The sequence below is a fragment of the Macadamia integrifolia genome, chromosome 6 (genome assembly GCF_013358625.1).
Source record: "Macadamia integrifolia cultivar HAES 741 chromosome 6, SCU_Mint_v3, whole genome shotgun sequence".
NCBI lineage: Eukaryota > Viridiplantae > Streptophyta > Magnoliopsida > Proteales > Proteaceae > Macadamia > Macadamia integrifolia.
The window spans coordinates 24,695,595-24,711,610 of record NC_056562.1 but is presented as its reverse complement, the minus strand read 5'-3'; the positions used below and the strand labels follow the sequence as shown (position 1 = coordinate 24,711,610).

Sequence of the window (16,016 nt, the reverse complement as noted above, 5' to 3'; positions counted from 1 at the left end):
AAAAAAAAAAAAAAAGTCTGCCGATTCCGTCAAGGATGCGAATCTATTTTTTTTCTCCTTTTGACTTTCTAGTAGGTCACACACATGTTCCGATAAGTGAATCCAGATAAACGAAAGACGAGAAACATTGCGAGAAAAGAAAGGATTCCTCCACTACCCTCTCCGTTCACTGGCCCGGATAATAAAACCCAAAATCGGAAAGAAAAAGATAAGTTTTTCTAATCTTTTCCCTCTTATCCTACACTTTCCCTGTGATGATATCCTGTGTACAGTATTATACCCTCGAATATGCACCCTCCTCCTCCCTCCTCACCGTCCCACGTGTTATTGTGGTCCCCACGTTTCCGTACATCTCTCTCACCGACTCTCTTTTTATCTTCTATTATCTCTAAATCTTAAAAAATAAACTAAATTATCTATCCGATCCTACGCGTGCCCATGTTTCTACTCATCACCACCGTCCAATAAGTGGGCATCAACCCTTCTTTACGTGTTTTACATCATCTTATCCGTGTCACCATGGTAACGCTCTGCCAGCTAGACAGTGGGACCCATAATGCTTTGCTTGGTAATTCTACAGGTTTGGGTCGGATCTCGACAAAAACCCAAACCCAAACCTAAATTTCCCAAAATTTAATCACTTAACCTTAAAAAGTTGAAACTAGGGCATTCGGATTCTCTCCAACCCTTTGGCTCCTGTAATGGGATTCGACTCTTCTCCTGAGCTTTCATCACCTAGGTTGGCCTATAGTTATATAGACGAATGCCATGTGTCCAAAAGAAGATCTAACGCTTTTAAAAGATGCATGAAAAATGAGGCACTGATAGAAGTGTGAAAGCGAGCCATTGAGAATCGTTAGATCCTTGTTTGGACATGTGATGCTTGCCCATGTAATTATGGGCAAGACCTAGGCGATGGGTGTTCAGGATAGGAGCCGGGTCCCCTTCAATGTGTATCAGATGGTTGGGAGGATCTTTGAGTGCATACAGGTTCCTCTTAGCTGTTGGATCCACACTGAAGGAGTTAGAGAGAGGATCTGAATACAAAACTGACAATGTCAAAACCTTGTCACCATAAAATCGATTGAACTGAAATTATTTGGATTGAAACGAGCAAAATTACTTGGATTGAAACAAGCAAAGTTTCATTCTGATTTGTTTTGACTTGGGATATACCACTGTGAAACTAATTTAAAAACACTAGAAATTAAAACCAAATGAAATAAGCTCAAAACTCAAACTGAACCGTTAATGAATCAAAATCAGACTAAAATTTAAATTTTCTTACATAATTTTGTATGGTAAATCAAACCCAAATCCAACTGAAACTAATCTGATGCAAATACCAAAATAAATTGAACCGAAAATTCCTTATTGGCTTGGTTTCGATTTCACTATTCTCTGGCCGAAACTAAAATTGAACCGAATCGAAACACCTGGGTTTATTGTTCAACAAAAGACCAGAGTCGGGTCGGGTAGGGTAAAAAAATGAGGAAGGTGGTCCAAGGAGCCGCGAGTAGAATATTAAATTGGCCAGCGAGGCACTGGGTACTTTCCTGTTTTATCCATTGAAACCTATAATTCACGGATGGGCTTGTTTGACTGTATTATCGTTCTCTCTTCGACCTTTTCTTAGTTTCCATTTTCTTCCTATCTTTCCTTCTCTGCAAAACGCTTCACAGATTTACAGAGATAGACAGAGGAAAAAAATAAAATTAAAAAACCGAAAATTAGAACGAAGCTTCTTTTTGATTCAAGGGAAGGGGACTGGGAAGACCTTCAATCTTCGAAACCCTAACCCTAGCTGCCATAGTTGTTAAGCTTGTTTCTCTGCTCATGTAGTTTTTTGTTCTGTTATAATCGGGATCTCATCTCTCAATCGGTGAGATTATTGATTCTTGTGTTTTAGATAATAGCAGAGAAGAAACGGAGATGACCAGGAGGTGTTCGCATTGCAGTCACAATGGGCATAATTCAAGAACATGCCCCAACAGAGGAGTCAAGCTCTTCGGTGTTCGTTTGACTGATGGATCGATCAGGAAGAGTGCTAGTATGGGAAATTTAACGCACTATACGGGATCCAACGGCAATAATCATCACAACAACGGGAACAATCCTAGTTCGCCGGGGGAGACTCCGGAGCATGGTGCCGCCGCTGATGGTTACGCTTCTGAGGATTTTGTAGCCGGTTCGTCTTCCTGCCGTGAACGGAAGAAAGGTACGTTTTGTTCATCTTCGTAATCTTTTAACTGTTTCGGTGATTTAAGTGGTTAGTGTTTCTGTTTTTCGAGATTGGGGAATATATCTATGGTTCAATTTTGATTCTTTTACGTATTTGTTGGAAGCTTTAATTTGAAATTTCTTTTTCTCTCCAAAGAAAAATGAGTTATTGAAAAGAACGGGAAGAAGTATTGATACGTTAGGAACTGGATAAACTAATATTTCCGGCCCGATAATTTTGTAAGTTGTAATTTTTCTCTCTTTGTGGGAAAACCGAAAAATGAGGAAGTTATTAGTATAACACGGAGAATTGTTGAATTTTTTTTTTGTCTCCATTTGAGCTCTTATGAGTATGTGCATGTTGTGACAGATGATCTGAGAAAGTGTGTGAAGGAAAGTCCAAAAATGCTTACCTGTTGGTGGTTGGTGGAGGACAATTTTTAATCACAATACTTCTGTGCATACCTTGGTTGAAATTCTGTGTTAGGTGTCTCTTCAGATATTTATTATTGCAGTGACAATACAAATTATCTTGAAAAAACTACTTTTCTAAGTGGCATAGAAACTCTCTTCAAACCCCCAATAGAGGAGGCCAAGCACCCAGGAAAGGAGGGAAAAAAAAAACAGACAGATACCTGTATTAACGCTGCATCTTCATCCACTAGCATATTGAGTTATGTTTCATTTTTCTTTATACCCTAATGAACTTGCAAGGTTTTCGGAACCTGAAAGTACACACAAGATGCTGCTGTTCATTACGCATCCTATTGTGTTCTTGCATACTGAAAGGAGCACCAAGTACAGTCTAAAATACTGATTTAATAATCATGGCAACATATCTAGAAATACTGAACCTTCTCGGTCTGCAGTACATATTAAATTTATGCAGGATTTACATTGATTCACCAACTCTCCACATTATTTATTTATTTGGATTGGAATTTCGTGCATGTGAGGTGGGATAAGGTCATTACATTTAGTTTACGTATATCTTAAGCATACTTTCTATAATTTTGTTTTGCAGGGGTGCCATGGACCGAAGAGGAACACAGGATGTTTCTACTTGGTCTTCAGAAGCTTGGTAAAGGGGATTGGCGTGGAATAGCACGCAACTATGTAATCTCAAGAACGCCCACTCAAGTGGCAAGCCATGCGCAGAAATATTTTATCCGGCAATGCAATATGTCTAGGAGAAAAAGAAGATCCAGCTTGTTTGATATAATAGCTGATGAAGTAAGTGGCCCTCTCTCTCCCTAGCCCCATTCCCAACCCCCATAACCACAGACACATGAATGCACACACTACATTTAGGCACTCTGACCTTGGAGGAGGGAAGGTTGCCATCCTGTGATTTTACAGTAACTACAGAGGGAAATTTTATCATATTTGTGAGAGGGATACCCTGTACTACAATTATGGGTGCCCAATTCATTGCAGTATATGCATGCATGTACATGTGTCTAGAGTTGCTCTTTGTGGTTTGTGGTCAACTTTTTGTATGTGCGACATGGATTTTGAGTTCTGTCATGTCCTCTATAGAGAAGATGTCTTCTATAGACCAAGTAAAGTAAATGGCCTACTCATGGCATATAGTTTACTTGGCTCTTTGAAGATGCCAAAAGTATCCTTTTCTGAATAATCATTCCCATCTCATTAGTTGGTTCTTTTATGACCAGGATTAACTTATCAAGGGCTGAACTCTTACTTTTACATATGTGTGCGTATGTGTTGAATGCTGTTTTGAGATTGCATACAGTCTATACATAGTTGTCAAGGCGAAGCGTTTCCTTGGACACCTTGCATCCAGAGTCTCTGGACCCCCTTCCAATGCCTTAGGTTGTCCAAACGCTGTGCCTACTATCTTGTTCTTTTCTGGCAAAAGGGTTCTAGGAGTGTCCTTACATGCATCTTCGTTGATATTCTTCACTAATGAAATCATAAAGAAGTATTTTTGGGAAGTGCCTTACTAACCTCACTTGCATTATATTTCTGCAGTCAGTCGACACTCTTCCATCTGCATCACAGGAACTGTTCCCCATGAGCAATTCTCAAGCTGAAAAGCAGAGCAACAACCCATTGCCACCTCCTCCAGCTGTGGAAGAAGAATGCGAGTCAATGGACTCCACAAATTCCAACGATGGCGAAGCTACTGCCGTTCCGAACCCGGAGAGTTCACAATGCAGTTACCCAGTAGTATATCCTGCATATTTCTCGCCGGTCTTCCCATTTTCTTTCCCATTTTGGCCGGGTTACAGTGCTGAGGGAACAACAAAAGAGACTCATGAAGTTGTTAAGCCAACAGCAGTGCATTCAAAGAATCCAATCAATATTGATGAGCTGGTGGGAATGTCGAAACTGAGTCTAGGAGAGTCCCTAGGCAACTCCGGACCCTCATCCCTCTCACTAAAATTGCTTGATGGGTCTACTAGGCAATCTGCTTTCCATCCTAAGCCCACCACAGGTCAGTCCGACATGGACACAAGCAGCAATCCGATTCATGCAGTCTAATCCGCAGTGAATGGCTGGGCCTGTGAAATGTAGTTAGTTCAGTACTGAAATATGCTCTGCAGATCCTCTGTTTATACAAAGAACAATAATGTGCAGATCTGGTTTGAATGCTTCAGTTAACATTTTTTTTCCTATGGAGTTCATTCAAATAATACTGATTCTTAGAAGATGTTCATTAACCCTTGTTCTTTGAATATGATGACCGCAGTCATTAACTTATAGCTGATTCCTAGAAAATAATTATGAATTTCATTTGTTGTGGGGTGCATTCCCCTTGACTGCAATATAGATTTGATTTGAGATTAGATTGCATTCGGCTGCCTCTGATAAGTATGGTCATTTTCATTTGCTCAGAATTGAAATTGCTTTTGCAACTTGTTAATTGACATTTTCTAGGATAAGGATGATAATCTATAAGCTTTGTTTGGTGAGTGCCTGCAAGTGGTGGCTGTTTTTTATTTTGTTGTAGATTTGAGTGATGTTGTCTCAAAATATCTCTTATTTTCTGTTCGAAACTGCGGCACTCATCTTCTATCCTGTATTATGATATTAATAGTCTTCCATAAAATGACATATGTTATCTGAAAGGGGTTGTTGACTTAATGGTCTTCTACTTGTTAATTCATACCAAGTTGTGATATAGAGTTGCTTTCAGATCACGGCTGGGGATAAGTGGGGCTGTTTGGATTATTTGTAGAAAATACCATAGATTGTGATTCTAGATAATTAAAATCAGATTCTGGAAACTAGAATATAAGAATCATCTCTTGAGTAGGTAGGTAGTTGCTGCATTTGTGTGAATGGTCTTCGTTGGGTCCAAGCACATGGTCCCACCATGGTTAGGCCCTGTTTGGATAGAAATGAACTGAAGGCAAGATGAATTAAATTTTTATCTGTGAGAGAGATGATGAGTAAATTAAAATGAAAAAAGAAAGAAAGAAAGAAAGAAAGAAATAGAACTTACCAATAGGATGTTTGTTTGCTAGCAGAGTGAAAGAAACTTGTTGCTTCTAACCAAAACGCATGCTTAGGGTCTGTTTGGTAACGTGTATTCAGAAAAAAAAATTTGGGTCAGAATTATCTTTTTTATTTTTATTACTTTGGATTACTTTGTTGGAAAGAATCACAGAAATGCATTTGGTAACATGGAAACACATCTTAATGTCCTCTTGTATCCCACCATTATATCCCCTCTTTTGCAAGCACTATTGTGAAAATCGGGTGCAAACACAGCTGCAGAGTCCCAAAAGCTAAGGTCGGGTCAGGTCGGGTAAGGCAGAATAATTATAGATGGCTAGACTATTTTGAAATCTAAACCCGTCCGGGTGAGGCAGAATAATTATAAATGGTTAGATTATTTTGAAATCTAGACCGGTCCCATAAATAGACGGAAAACCACAAATTTAGCCTTTGTGTTAGCCTAATAGCTACTGAATAGTAAGTCTACCCCCAAAAGAACTGAAACAGTAAGTCCACAACATTTTGGAGGAGGCATCTGTTACGCAACAACCATTTAAAATAGATTCTGATGGCTGAAATGGACAAAATACGGTTCTTATCAGAATGGGATAACGAAGACGAACCCACTAATGGAATAAATAAATAAAAAAGAGAAGACTAAAAAAATTCCGTCTGAATTCCAAATGGCCCACTGCCCAAATATATTTTGAAAAGCTACAATTTAGCCTTTTAGGGTTGTAGATGTAGAACCCAAAGGAGTTGAGGGAGATCGTCTCATCTTAAACATTGCTCTTCATCCCTGCACAGTGGAAGAGCTAAGTTCTCTAGGAGGTGCTGCTATTAAGGTACTGAGGCTCTGTATTGTAACGATTTTATTTTTTAAACTTGATTATGGGTTTGGTACACTTTTTGCATTTCTATTTGTTTAGAGTTATTCTATGTCTTAAATACTGTATGGTAACCCAAAAAGAAAAATGATTTTATAACCTGGAACAAATAGAAACTTGTATGGTTCACACTTGTTGAATTACTCGTCATTTCCTTAATAGTCATCATAATAAGTGGAGATTTGTAGAAAACCCCTGTACTCTAAAATTTCACTTCATCATAATCAGTGAAAGAAATATATGTCTCCTCACGATAAAGGATAAGATCAAAACAGAAGTTTAAAATTGAAGCTTTAACCAATTGGAGGGTTTAAGCCCATTGCAAAGTGAACATACAAGTTCATAATTTATTTTCATATATGGTGCATGTGATCCTTTTAATTGGCAGTTCTGTTTGATATGTTTTTTGGATAAACACAGTGACAAAAAAACATCAAGCACATGTTGGATCTGAAAGAACTATCTCAACACTAGACGAAGAGATTTGGAGGATTGGAAAAGCCATTAATCTTATCCACAATATGATAGTTTTGAGAAATGGCATTGGTCAGCTTTTAGTTTATCATTTGATAATTAAGAATACTCATATAGATTTCTTCTTTCTTCAAGTAATTTAAGTATCCTGATTTAAGCGTAACAAGGAACGTGTGGTGGATTATATTTCTACATATATGCAATACGTTGGATCAGCAAGATGATATAGGTTTCTGCCAACCATATTCCAACTGTAAAAGACTGCCACATGCATTAAAAATGCTTCAAAAAATATATTTATTTAGATGACAAACACCCATGGAAAGCAAATCTTTGAAAAATCACAAAAAATAGAACTTAAAACCGGTCTGAGTGAGCCCAGAAATCATTGAACCCCATGAAATAGAATCCTTTTCTGCAATCTTATCAGTGACAATTAATGCATCATCAATCTGATCAAGCTTTGTGTACATTGCTACTAGAGCATTCTGTGCAATAAGATGACACTCAAATTCTAAATTCAAGACATGGGCATGCAATTGTCTCTCGAGCTCAACATCAATAAGACCTGAGCATGCTCTTAATATGCTTCCAGAGATGAAGTGATCTGGCAGAGAACCTGATTGTCGCATTTCTAAATATGTTTTCAATGCCTCCTCCTCTTCATGATTCTGCGAATAGCCACCAATCATTGAAGTCCAAGAAACCTTATTTCTTTTGGGCATTTCATAGAACACCTTCCGAGCATCTTTTGGAGACCCACATTTCCCATAGATATTGTGGATATGATTCTGAAGAATAATGTCCTGTTGAGAACAAGAGTTCAGAAGATGATCACGAAATTTTCTACCGTAATCTAGAGATTTCAGAGTCGAACACCCAGAGATCCTCGACCTTGACCTTGACCTCGACCTCGACCTCGACCTCGACCTCACAATCTCTGAAACAACAGTAAAGTTGCAAACTAAAAAAAAATAAGCAGGAGAGAGAGAGAGAGAGAACGAGTGAGAGTGTGAGAGAGAAAGGGACCGATTGCATCACCTCACCGTCGGCAAATTGAAAATGATGAAGGAAGTGGGACTTCGTGCTCTCCTTTCCTCTCCTTCTCCTTTGATCGTTCCAAGAGAAAAGTATGTTTAGTGTTTACAAGACCCTTGAATTCAATGGATTGTTATGTTTTGAGCGTAAATTCCAGTTTTACCCCTGCTAATTTAAGTGAGGCTCTTGATTCTGCGCTTTTTGCTCAGAATCGATTTTGAGTGTGAGAAGCTTGCTTTTCATGTTCCAAAAACAGGGACTTCAAAATCTAAAATGTGTCCGGTTCATTTCAAAAAACAAGAAATTGAACCGGACTTACCATACAGTTTTTACCCCATTTCTGTTCCAAAAAAATGAAGAAATAATAGAGTCTATTTTTTAGAATGTTACAGTACAGAGCCTAAGTTAATTGTTTTCTCTTTTCCAATGGTCGGAAATGTCCTATACCCACTTGAGGACTGATTTTTGTTGCATTAGAAAACTGATCGGTGGCTGATGTCCCTTAACCCATTGGCTAATTCTGTTAGAAAACTTAATCTAATTTTCCATTGCATTTTGTAATAAATACTTTCAATCTTGTAAGGGTTTCTTGATATGATGGTTGGGCAATCAGGTAGTTTGTTGCAGAAAGCAAGTGTTTAATCCCAAAACATTCATAGACGGCAGAGAACCAATCTGATTTTCCTTATGAAAATAAATTTGGTTCTTCAATTTTCACATGCAACCCTTTCGTGGACTTTTCTTTATGCATTAATGGGAACATTGGACACTAGAAGCAGAGTTGAAGTCATGTACTAGTCTATTACTCTGGAGGATTCTACAAGGGATGAGATTTCAATATTTCAATCTCTCTTCCTTCCACCACTCTCTTTTAATTGAGCATTGCCATGCTTTAAACATCCCTAGTGTCTGACTCTCATCCATCTAGCTTACACTCCCCTTTCTCCTCCATGACAATCCTCATCCAGAACCAATGCTCACCCCAAACTCTATCCATCACTTCGATGGGCAAGTTCTTGGTTTCAGGCAATAAAAAGTACACAAAACAAGTCATCAGAGCTACCCATCCTCCAACGAAGAAGAAAATGCCTGACTTGAAATGGCAGAGCATGGGTAGCAAGTTCTGAGCAATGATGAGTGTGAAGAGTAAGCTCACAGCCACAGTGATGCTCTGCCCTGCCAATCGAATCTCCAATTGGAAAATCTCACTTGGAACCAACCAACACAGGGGATCCCAGGACCATCCAAAACCAGCAATATAAACACAAATCAATAACAACAATAGATGAGTATCCTTTGCTCAAGCCACTACGGTCTCCAAGCTTAGCAGCCATGATACCTCCAATCATCAATTGTGAGATGAGCATTTGAACTCCGCCAATCATAAATAACACCCGACGACCCAACTTGTCCACTATCAACATCGATATGAAGGTCGAGCCAGTGCACACAATGCCAGTTACAACTATAGCCATGAGTGATGCAATCTCACCAAACCCAATTGTTCTGAACAACAATGGTGCATAGAAGCCAATCACATTTATTCCGGTTGCCTGTTGGAAGAATGGGATAGCAATTGCCATCTATATCTTACCTGTAATATCTTTCTGAATGGGTGGTCCTCCATGGATTTGGCAATCTCAGGTCATTAAGCTCTGCTTGGATGTCAGTTGTACCTCGGATCCGTTGCAGCATTGCCTTGGCCTTTTTGTGGTCATTGCTTCGTTGGATCAGACTGTTGGGTGTATCAGGGAGGAATAGGGCTCTGAGAGTTAGGATTGAAGCTGGGACTGCAGCCATAGCAAGGGAGATTCGCCAGCCATAACCACTTTTAATTTTTTGGGTTCCATAGTTGATGAGATTTGCTGATAATGCTCCTATAACAATACTAAACTAGAAGCCATTGTTAAATGCTCCTCTATAATTTGGTGGTGCCATTTCTGAGAGATATAGAGGGACTTACTATAGAAATATAGAAAATGAGGAAATGTCTGAGGCTTGTAAAGGAAAAAGAATTCAATTGCCAGTTTTTGTGGTGCATGATAGATTGGGCATGGCTAGTTTGGCTTGTTAGGACTTGGTTCTGATCTTGATCGACTTAATAAATCTAGGTCTATAGTTATGAATTTAAATTGAAGACATGTAATGGCAATGAAAAACCCACCTGGTTTGCGAATCCAACTCCAATTCCAAGCAAGAGACGACCTAATATAAGCATGTAGACATTGACAGCAGCTCCACCAACGATTGTACCGGAAAGGAAAGCTGCTCTGCCAGCAAGAATTGATGCCTTGCGCCCAAAGGCTTGTGTCACTGAAGAGGCAAAGAAGGAAGTAACAAGGCCAGCTATGTAGAGTGAAGATGTGAAAGAGGTCAAGAGTTGGCTGTCAAATTTGCAGTAGTTGCTTATTCTGGTGTCTTCTTTCATCTTAGTGTAGACCTCTGGGAAGACCTTCTTCAGAAATGGCTCTATGGATGTGACTCCACCTTCATATTTTCTTCTTATATGTTAGTTAATCCAATTGTTTGGATTTTCAAGTAATGAAAAGAAAATGCAGACCCAACTCTCCTATGGACTTCCAGACTATCACCACACACTAATAATAGTACTGTTGATACTATTAATCTCGTTGGGTAGCTGGGCTTTGTTTTAGAAAGCAAAGCATGAGTATATGATTGTCAATTACTAGGTAACATGAGAATTTTTCAATAAATCAAAGAACTATTATGTGTCAATTGAAAGATATTAATGTAAAATCCTGTTATCAATGTCAAGCTAGTAGACTCGCTGTAATACCACTCTGTGATTCTCTACAGGTTACTTATATGGAAGAGACTGATACAATGGAGAGTTGAGTTGAAGAGGGACCTGAAGTTCCTATATCATAGCCAAAGATGACTCCTCCCATGGCTGCCATCATACATGAGAGGATGACAAACAGGGTCATCCTTCCATTGTTCTGTCCACCTTTGAATGTTACTGCAAATCCTACTGCCATGGGCTTTTCCTTTAGATCAATCACACAACATACTCAGAGAGAGAGAGAGAGAGAGCAGGAGAGAGAGAGAGAGATGAATGAGTGACCATAGTTCTCTCAAGTCTATAATAGATTGGCTAATGAGACACAAGCAGCAACAGTCTTTCTTGACTGGATAGTGATCAGTAATTAGGTTGGACTCTTCTGAGGCTGGACTTAACTAATGTGGCAAGCCTATGAATTGTCTATGGGATACCATGGACTTCCCCATCAATTAGGTAACAACTAAAGACCATTTCTGCAGCTTGGTCCATGTAAATTTTTACTTTATTGGCTTTTCATTCTGGAAACTAGGAATCTAGAATATAAGAATCATCTCTTGAGTTGATAGTTACAGTGTTTATGTGAATGGTCTTTGTTCCAAGCTCATAATCGCACCATGGAAATTAAGAACTTCTTTTTGGGCCCTGTTTGGATAGAAATGAACTGAAGGTAAGATGAATTAAGTTTAATTTGTAAAGAGATGTGCGGGCACAAAAAGACAATAGGGTGTTTGTTTGCAAGCAGAGTGAAGTAAATTTGTTGATCTTAGTATAATTTCCATACTTCGCTCCAAAATGGATGCCTAGGGTCTGTTTGGGAAGGCGTCTATTCTGAAAAAAATATCTCACTCACTTTGGATTACTTTTGTAAGGGAAAAAAAATAGCATTAATTTGGGCATGTTGAGAAAAAAAAAAGTATTTAAATTAGAAAATAAACAGAAATGTATTTGATAACAATGCCTAAGGCGTCGAGGGAGATCGTCTCATCGTTAAGGATTGGTCGTCATTCCTACACAATAGAAGAGCTAAGTTCCTTAGGAGGTGTTGCAGGTATAGTAATCAAAGGTAATTGTTCTCTATACCCGCAAGAGATTTCCTCTCTCTCTCTCCCCTTTTACAATTCGCTAGCCTTTGGTCTTCGTTTCACAGGACAACTTCCTCAATCGGTTCTCTTTTGTTTGTAGAGTTGAATATGATATACCTTCATATATGATAGATTAAGGACTCCAGACGAAACGAGGTAATGTTTCAAGAAAACTGGAAACTGTTTAGAGGGTTTCTTGATATGCTGGTTGGGCAATAAGGCAGTTTGTTGCAGAAAGCCATTGTTTAATCCCAGAACATCTATAGATAGTAGAGAGAACCTATCTGATTTTCCTTATGAAAATAAATTTCCTTCTTCAATTCTCACATGCAACTCTTTCATGGACTTTTCTCCTTGCATTTATGGGAACATTGGCCACTAGAAGCAGAGTGAAGTCATGTACTAGTCTATACCTCAGGGGATTCTATACAGGATGAGATTTCAATATTTCAATCTCTCATCCTTCCACCATTCTCTTTTAATTGAGCATTGTCAATTCTTTAAACATCCCTGGTATCTGAATCTCATCCATCTATCTTAGACTCCCCTTTCTCCTTCATGACAATCCTCTTCCAGAGCCAATGCTCACACCAAACTCGATCCATCACTTCGATGGGCAAGTTCTTGGTTTCAGGCAACAAAAAGTACACAAAACAAGTCATCACAGCTACCCATCCTCCAAAGAAAAAGAAAATGCCGGACTTGAAATGGCAAAGCATCTTTCTCACAGCCACAGTGATGCTCTGCCCAGCTGATCGAATCTCTAATTGGAAAATCTCACTTGGAACCAACCAACCCAGGGGACCTCAAGACCATCCAAAACCAGCAACATAAACACAAATCAATAACAATACTAGATATGAGTATCCTTTGCTCAAGCCACTATGGTCTCCAATCTTAGCAGCCATTATACCTCCAATCAATAATTGTGAGATGAGCATTTGAACTCCACCAACCACAAACAAGACCCGACGACCCAACTTGTCCACTATCAACATCGATATGAAGGTCGAGCCAGTGCCAACAAGGCCAGTTACAACTGCAGCCATTAGCGATGCACTCTCACCAAATCCAATTGCTCTGAATAACAATGGTGCATAGAAGTCAATCACATTTATTCCAGTCACCTGTTGAAAGAAGGGGATAGCAATTGCCATCACTAGTTGTGGTCTATATTTTGCCTGTAAGATCTTTTGGAATGGGTGGTCCTCTATGGACTTGGAGATCTCACTAGCCTTAATGAGGTCGTCAAGCTCTGGTTCGACGTTGGATGTACCTCAGACCTGTTGCAGCATTACCTTGGCCTTTTGGTGGTCATTGCTTCGTTGAATTAGGCTGTTGGCTATATCAGGGAGAAAAAGGGCTCCAAGAGTTAGGATTGAAGCTGGGACGACAACCATACTAGGGAGATTCGCCAGCCCCAACCACCTTTAATTTTCTGAGTTCCATAGTTGATGAGATTTGCTGATAATGCTCCTATGCCAATACTAAACTGGTAACCATTGTTAAATGCTCCTCTGTAATTTGGTGGTGCCATTTTTGATAGATATAGAGGGACTGACTGTAGAATGCCGAAAATGAGGAAATGTGTGAGACTAAAGGAAAATAAGTTCAATTGCCACTTTTGAAGATATGTTATGGCAATGAAAAACCTACCTGGTTTGCGAATCCGACTCCAATTCCAAGCAAGAGATGACCTAATATAAGCATGTAGACATTGACAGGAGCTCCACCAAGGGTTGTGCGGGCAAGGAAAGAAGCTCCACCAGCCAGAATTGATGGCTTGAGCCCGAAGGCTCGTGTCACCAAAAAGGCAAAGAAGGAAGCAACAAGACCAGCTATGTAGAGTGAGGATGTAAAAGAGGTCAAGAGTTGGCAATCAAATTTGCAGTAGTTGCTTATCCTGGTGTCCTCTTTCATCTTAGTGTAGACCTTCGGGAAGAACAACTTCAGAAATGGCTCCATGGATGTGACACCACCTTCATATTTTGTTCTATATTTAATCCATTTGTTTGGATTTTTAAGTTATGAAAGAGAAAAAAAAATGCAGACCCAGCTCTCCGATGGACTTCCAGATTATCACCACACACTAATAATAGTACTTTTGATTAACTGGACAGTCAATTACCTTATGTATGAGAATTGTTGCAATACTTAAAGAATTATTAGGTGTCAATTGAAAGATATCAATGCAAAAACCTTTGCTGTAATACCACTCTGTGATTCTCTACTAGTTACTTATATGGGAAAGATTGACAAAATGGAGAGTTGAGTTGAAGAGAGACCTGAAATTCCAATATCATAGCCAAAGATGACTCCTCCCATGGCAGCCATCATACATGAGAGGATGACAAACAGGGTCATCCCCCCCTTTGCTTGTAACTGCAAATCCTACTGCCATGGGCTTCTCCTTTAGATCAATCACACAACTCAGAGAGAGAGAGAGAGAGAGAGAGAGAGAGAGAGTAGTTCTCTGAAGTCTATAATAGATTGGCTAATGAGACACAAGCAGCGGCAGTCATTCTTGACTGGTATCCAACGGGGTCAGTACAGTAAATTCAACGGGGTCAGTACAGTAAATTCATATATTAACAATATGATGTGACACCACCTTCATATTTTGTTCTATATTTAATCCATTTGTTTGGATTTTTAAGTTATGAAAGAGAAAAAAAAATGCAGACCCAGCTCTTCGATGGACTTCCAGATTATCACCACACACTAATAATAGTACTTTTGATTAACTGGACAGTCAATTACCTTACGTATGAGAATTGTTGCAATACTTAAAGAATTATTAGGTGTCAATTGAAAGATATCAATGCAAAAACCTTTGCTGTAATACCACTCTGTGATTCTCTACTAGTTACTTATATGGGAAAGATTGACAAAATGGAGAGTTGAGTTGAAGAGAGACCTGAAATTCCAATATCATAGCCAAAGATGACTCCTCCCATGGCAGCCATCATACATGAGAGGATGACAAACAGGGTCATCCCCCCCTTTGCTTGTAACTGCAAATCCTACTGGGCTTCTCCTTTAGATCAATCACACAACTCAGAGAGAGAGAGAGAGAGAGAGAGAGAGAGAGAGTAGTTCTCTGAAGTCTATAATAGATTGGCTAATGAGACACAAGCAGCGGCAGTCATTCTTGACTGGTATCCAACGGGGTCAGTACAGTAAATTCAGGATTATTTGATTATATTAACAATAAATGACTTCTTAACCAAAGTGATGAATTTCAACCGTAGATATATAATGAAAATGGAATATAAGAGATAAGGTTTCTACCTCATTATTATGTGCTGGCTAACAAAAGGAGAAACAACTTTATCAAAGAGATTAGGATCACAATCAATTTTTTCACTAAAGAAAAGAAATGACACCAAGGACAGTCAATCTCTTTTCCTAAAGAAGGAAATGCTATCATCAAGATGGAAACTAATATGAAAAAAAATACATCACAATCAATCACCTCACTCAAGAAAGAAAATGAAACCGACGAGATTGATTGTAATCAATCTATCAATCTCCTATTTTAAAGAAGGAATGATAATAACGTTATCAAGAAAGGAATTGAAACCAAGGAGATGATCAGCATGATGAGCTAAGAGTTGGACTCTTCGGCAATAAAGTTGGATTCTTCTAAGGTTCTGACTTATCATGTGGTGACCAGCCTTTAAAATTTTCTTTGGGTCCCCATGGTCTATCCTTATCTATTACCTAATAACAAAGATCAAATGCTCTGCCGGTTCCATGGAGACTTTGCTTTCATGGCTTTTCATGATTGTTTATATAATTATGGAAGTGAGGAGCAGACACAGGCCCTTTAGCTGCAACACCTTCTGTCTAAATTTGGTGGAAAATGTCTTTGTTGCCAATAAGTCATGGTAGAAAATTTCACATTGTTTGATTATTCTTAAATGTTTAAAATGAGTCCAAAATCATGATTCTCTTAAGATCCTGTGAGAGAGACTTACAACTGATTTAGAATTGAGAATGAAAAGCTTTCTGAGGTGCAATTGATAGTTGATATATACTTGA

General features: G+C 38.9%; 2 protein-coding genes and 2 pseudogenes across 2 annotated transcripts; 1 reads left to right on the top strand and 3 right to left on the bottom strand.

Moving 5' to 3' along the window:
- The first annotated feature begins 1,591 nt into the window (after positions 1–1,591).
- Positions 1,592–4,907, top strand: LOC122080710 (transcription factor MYBS3). The gene is made up of 3 exons (XM_042647527.1): positions 1,592–2,218; positions 3,245–3,453; positions 4,216–4,907. Exons 1-3 carry the CDS (start codon positions 1,933–1,935, stop codon positions 4,726–4,728), a joined length of 1,008 nt encoding a protein of 335 aa, XP_042503461.1. The 5' UTR covers positions 1,592–1,932; the 3' UTR covers positions 4,729–4,907.
- Positions 4,908–7,390: 2,483 nt separating this feature from the next.
- LOC122082166 (pentatricopeptide repeat-containing protein At3g53360, mitochondrial-like) lies at positions 7,391–8,190 on the bottom strand. The gene is made up of 2 exons (XM_042649642.1): positions 8,091–8,190; positions 7,391–7,855 (listed from the first exon to the last, which is right to left on the bottom strand). The coding sequence occupies exon 2, from the start codon at positions 7,772–7,774 to the stop codon at positions 7,391–7,393; it is 384 nt and encodes a 127-aa protein (XP_042505576.1). The 5' UTR covers positions 7,775–7,855; positions 8,091–8,190.
- An 813-nt stretch (positions 8,191–9,003) lies between these two features.
- Positions 9,004–11,086, bottom strand: LOC122082165 (annotated as a pseudogene).
- A 997-nt stretch (positions 11,087–12,083) lies between these two features.
- On the bottom strand, positions 12,084–14,400 carry LOC122082901 (annotated as a pseudogene).
- Positions 14,401–16,016: the final 1,616 nt, after the last annotated feature.

What these genes read in the sequence shown, in the direction of transcription:
- LOC122080710 (XM_042647527.1), top strand. Translation starts at nt 1,933, where the DNA reads ATGACCAGGAGGTGTTCGCATTGCAGTCACAATGGGCATAATTCAAGA. An exon ending in CTGCCGTGAACGGAAGAAAG is followed by an intron (nt 2,219 to 3,244) that starts GTACGTTTTGTT and finishes TTTGTTTTGCAG; the next exon opens with GGGTGCCATGGACCGAAGAG. An exon ending in TTGATATAATAGCTGATGAA is followed by an intron (nt 3,454 to 4,215) that starts GTAAGTGGCCCT and finishes ATATTTCTGCAG; the next exon opens with TCAGTCGACACTCTTCCATC.
- LOC122082166 (XM_042649642.1), bottom strand. Translation starts at nt 7,774, where the DNA reads ATGCCCAAAAGAAATAAGGTTTCTTGGACTTCAATGATTGGTGGCTAT.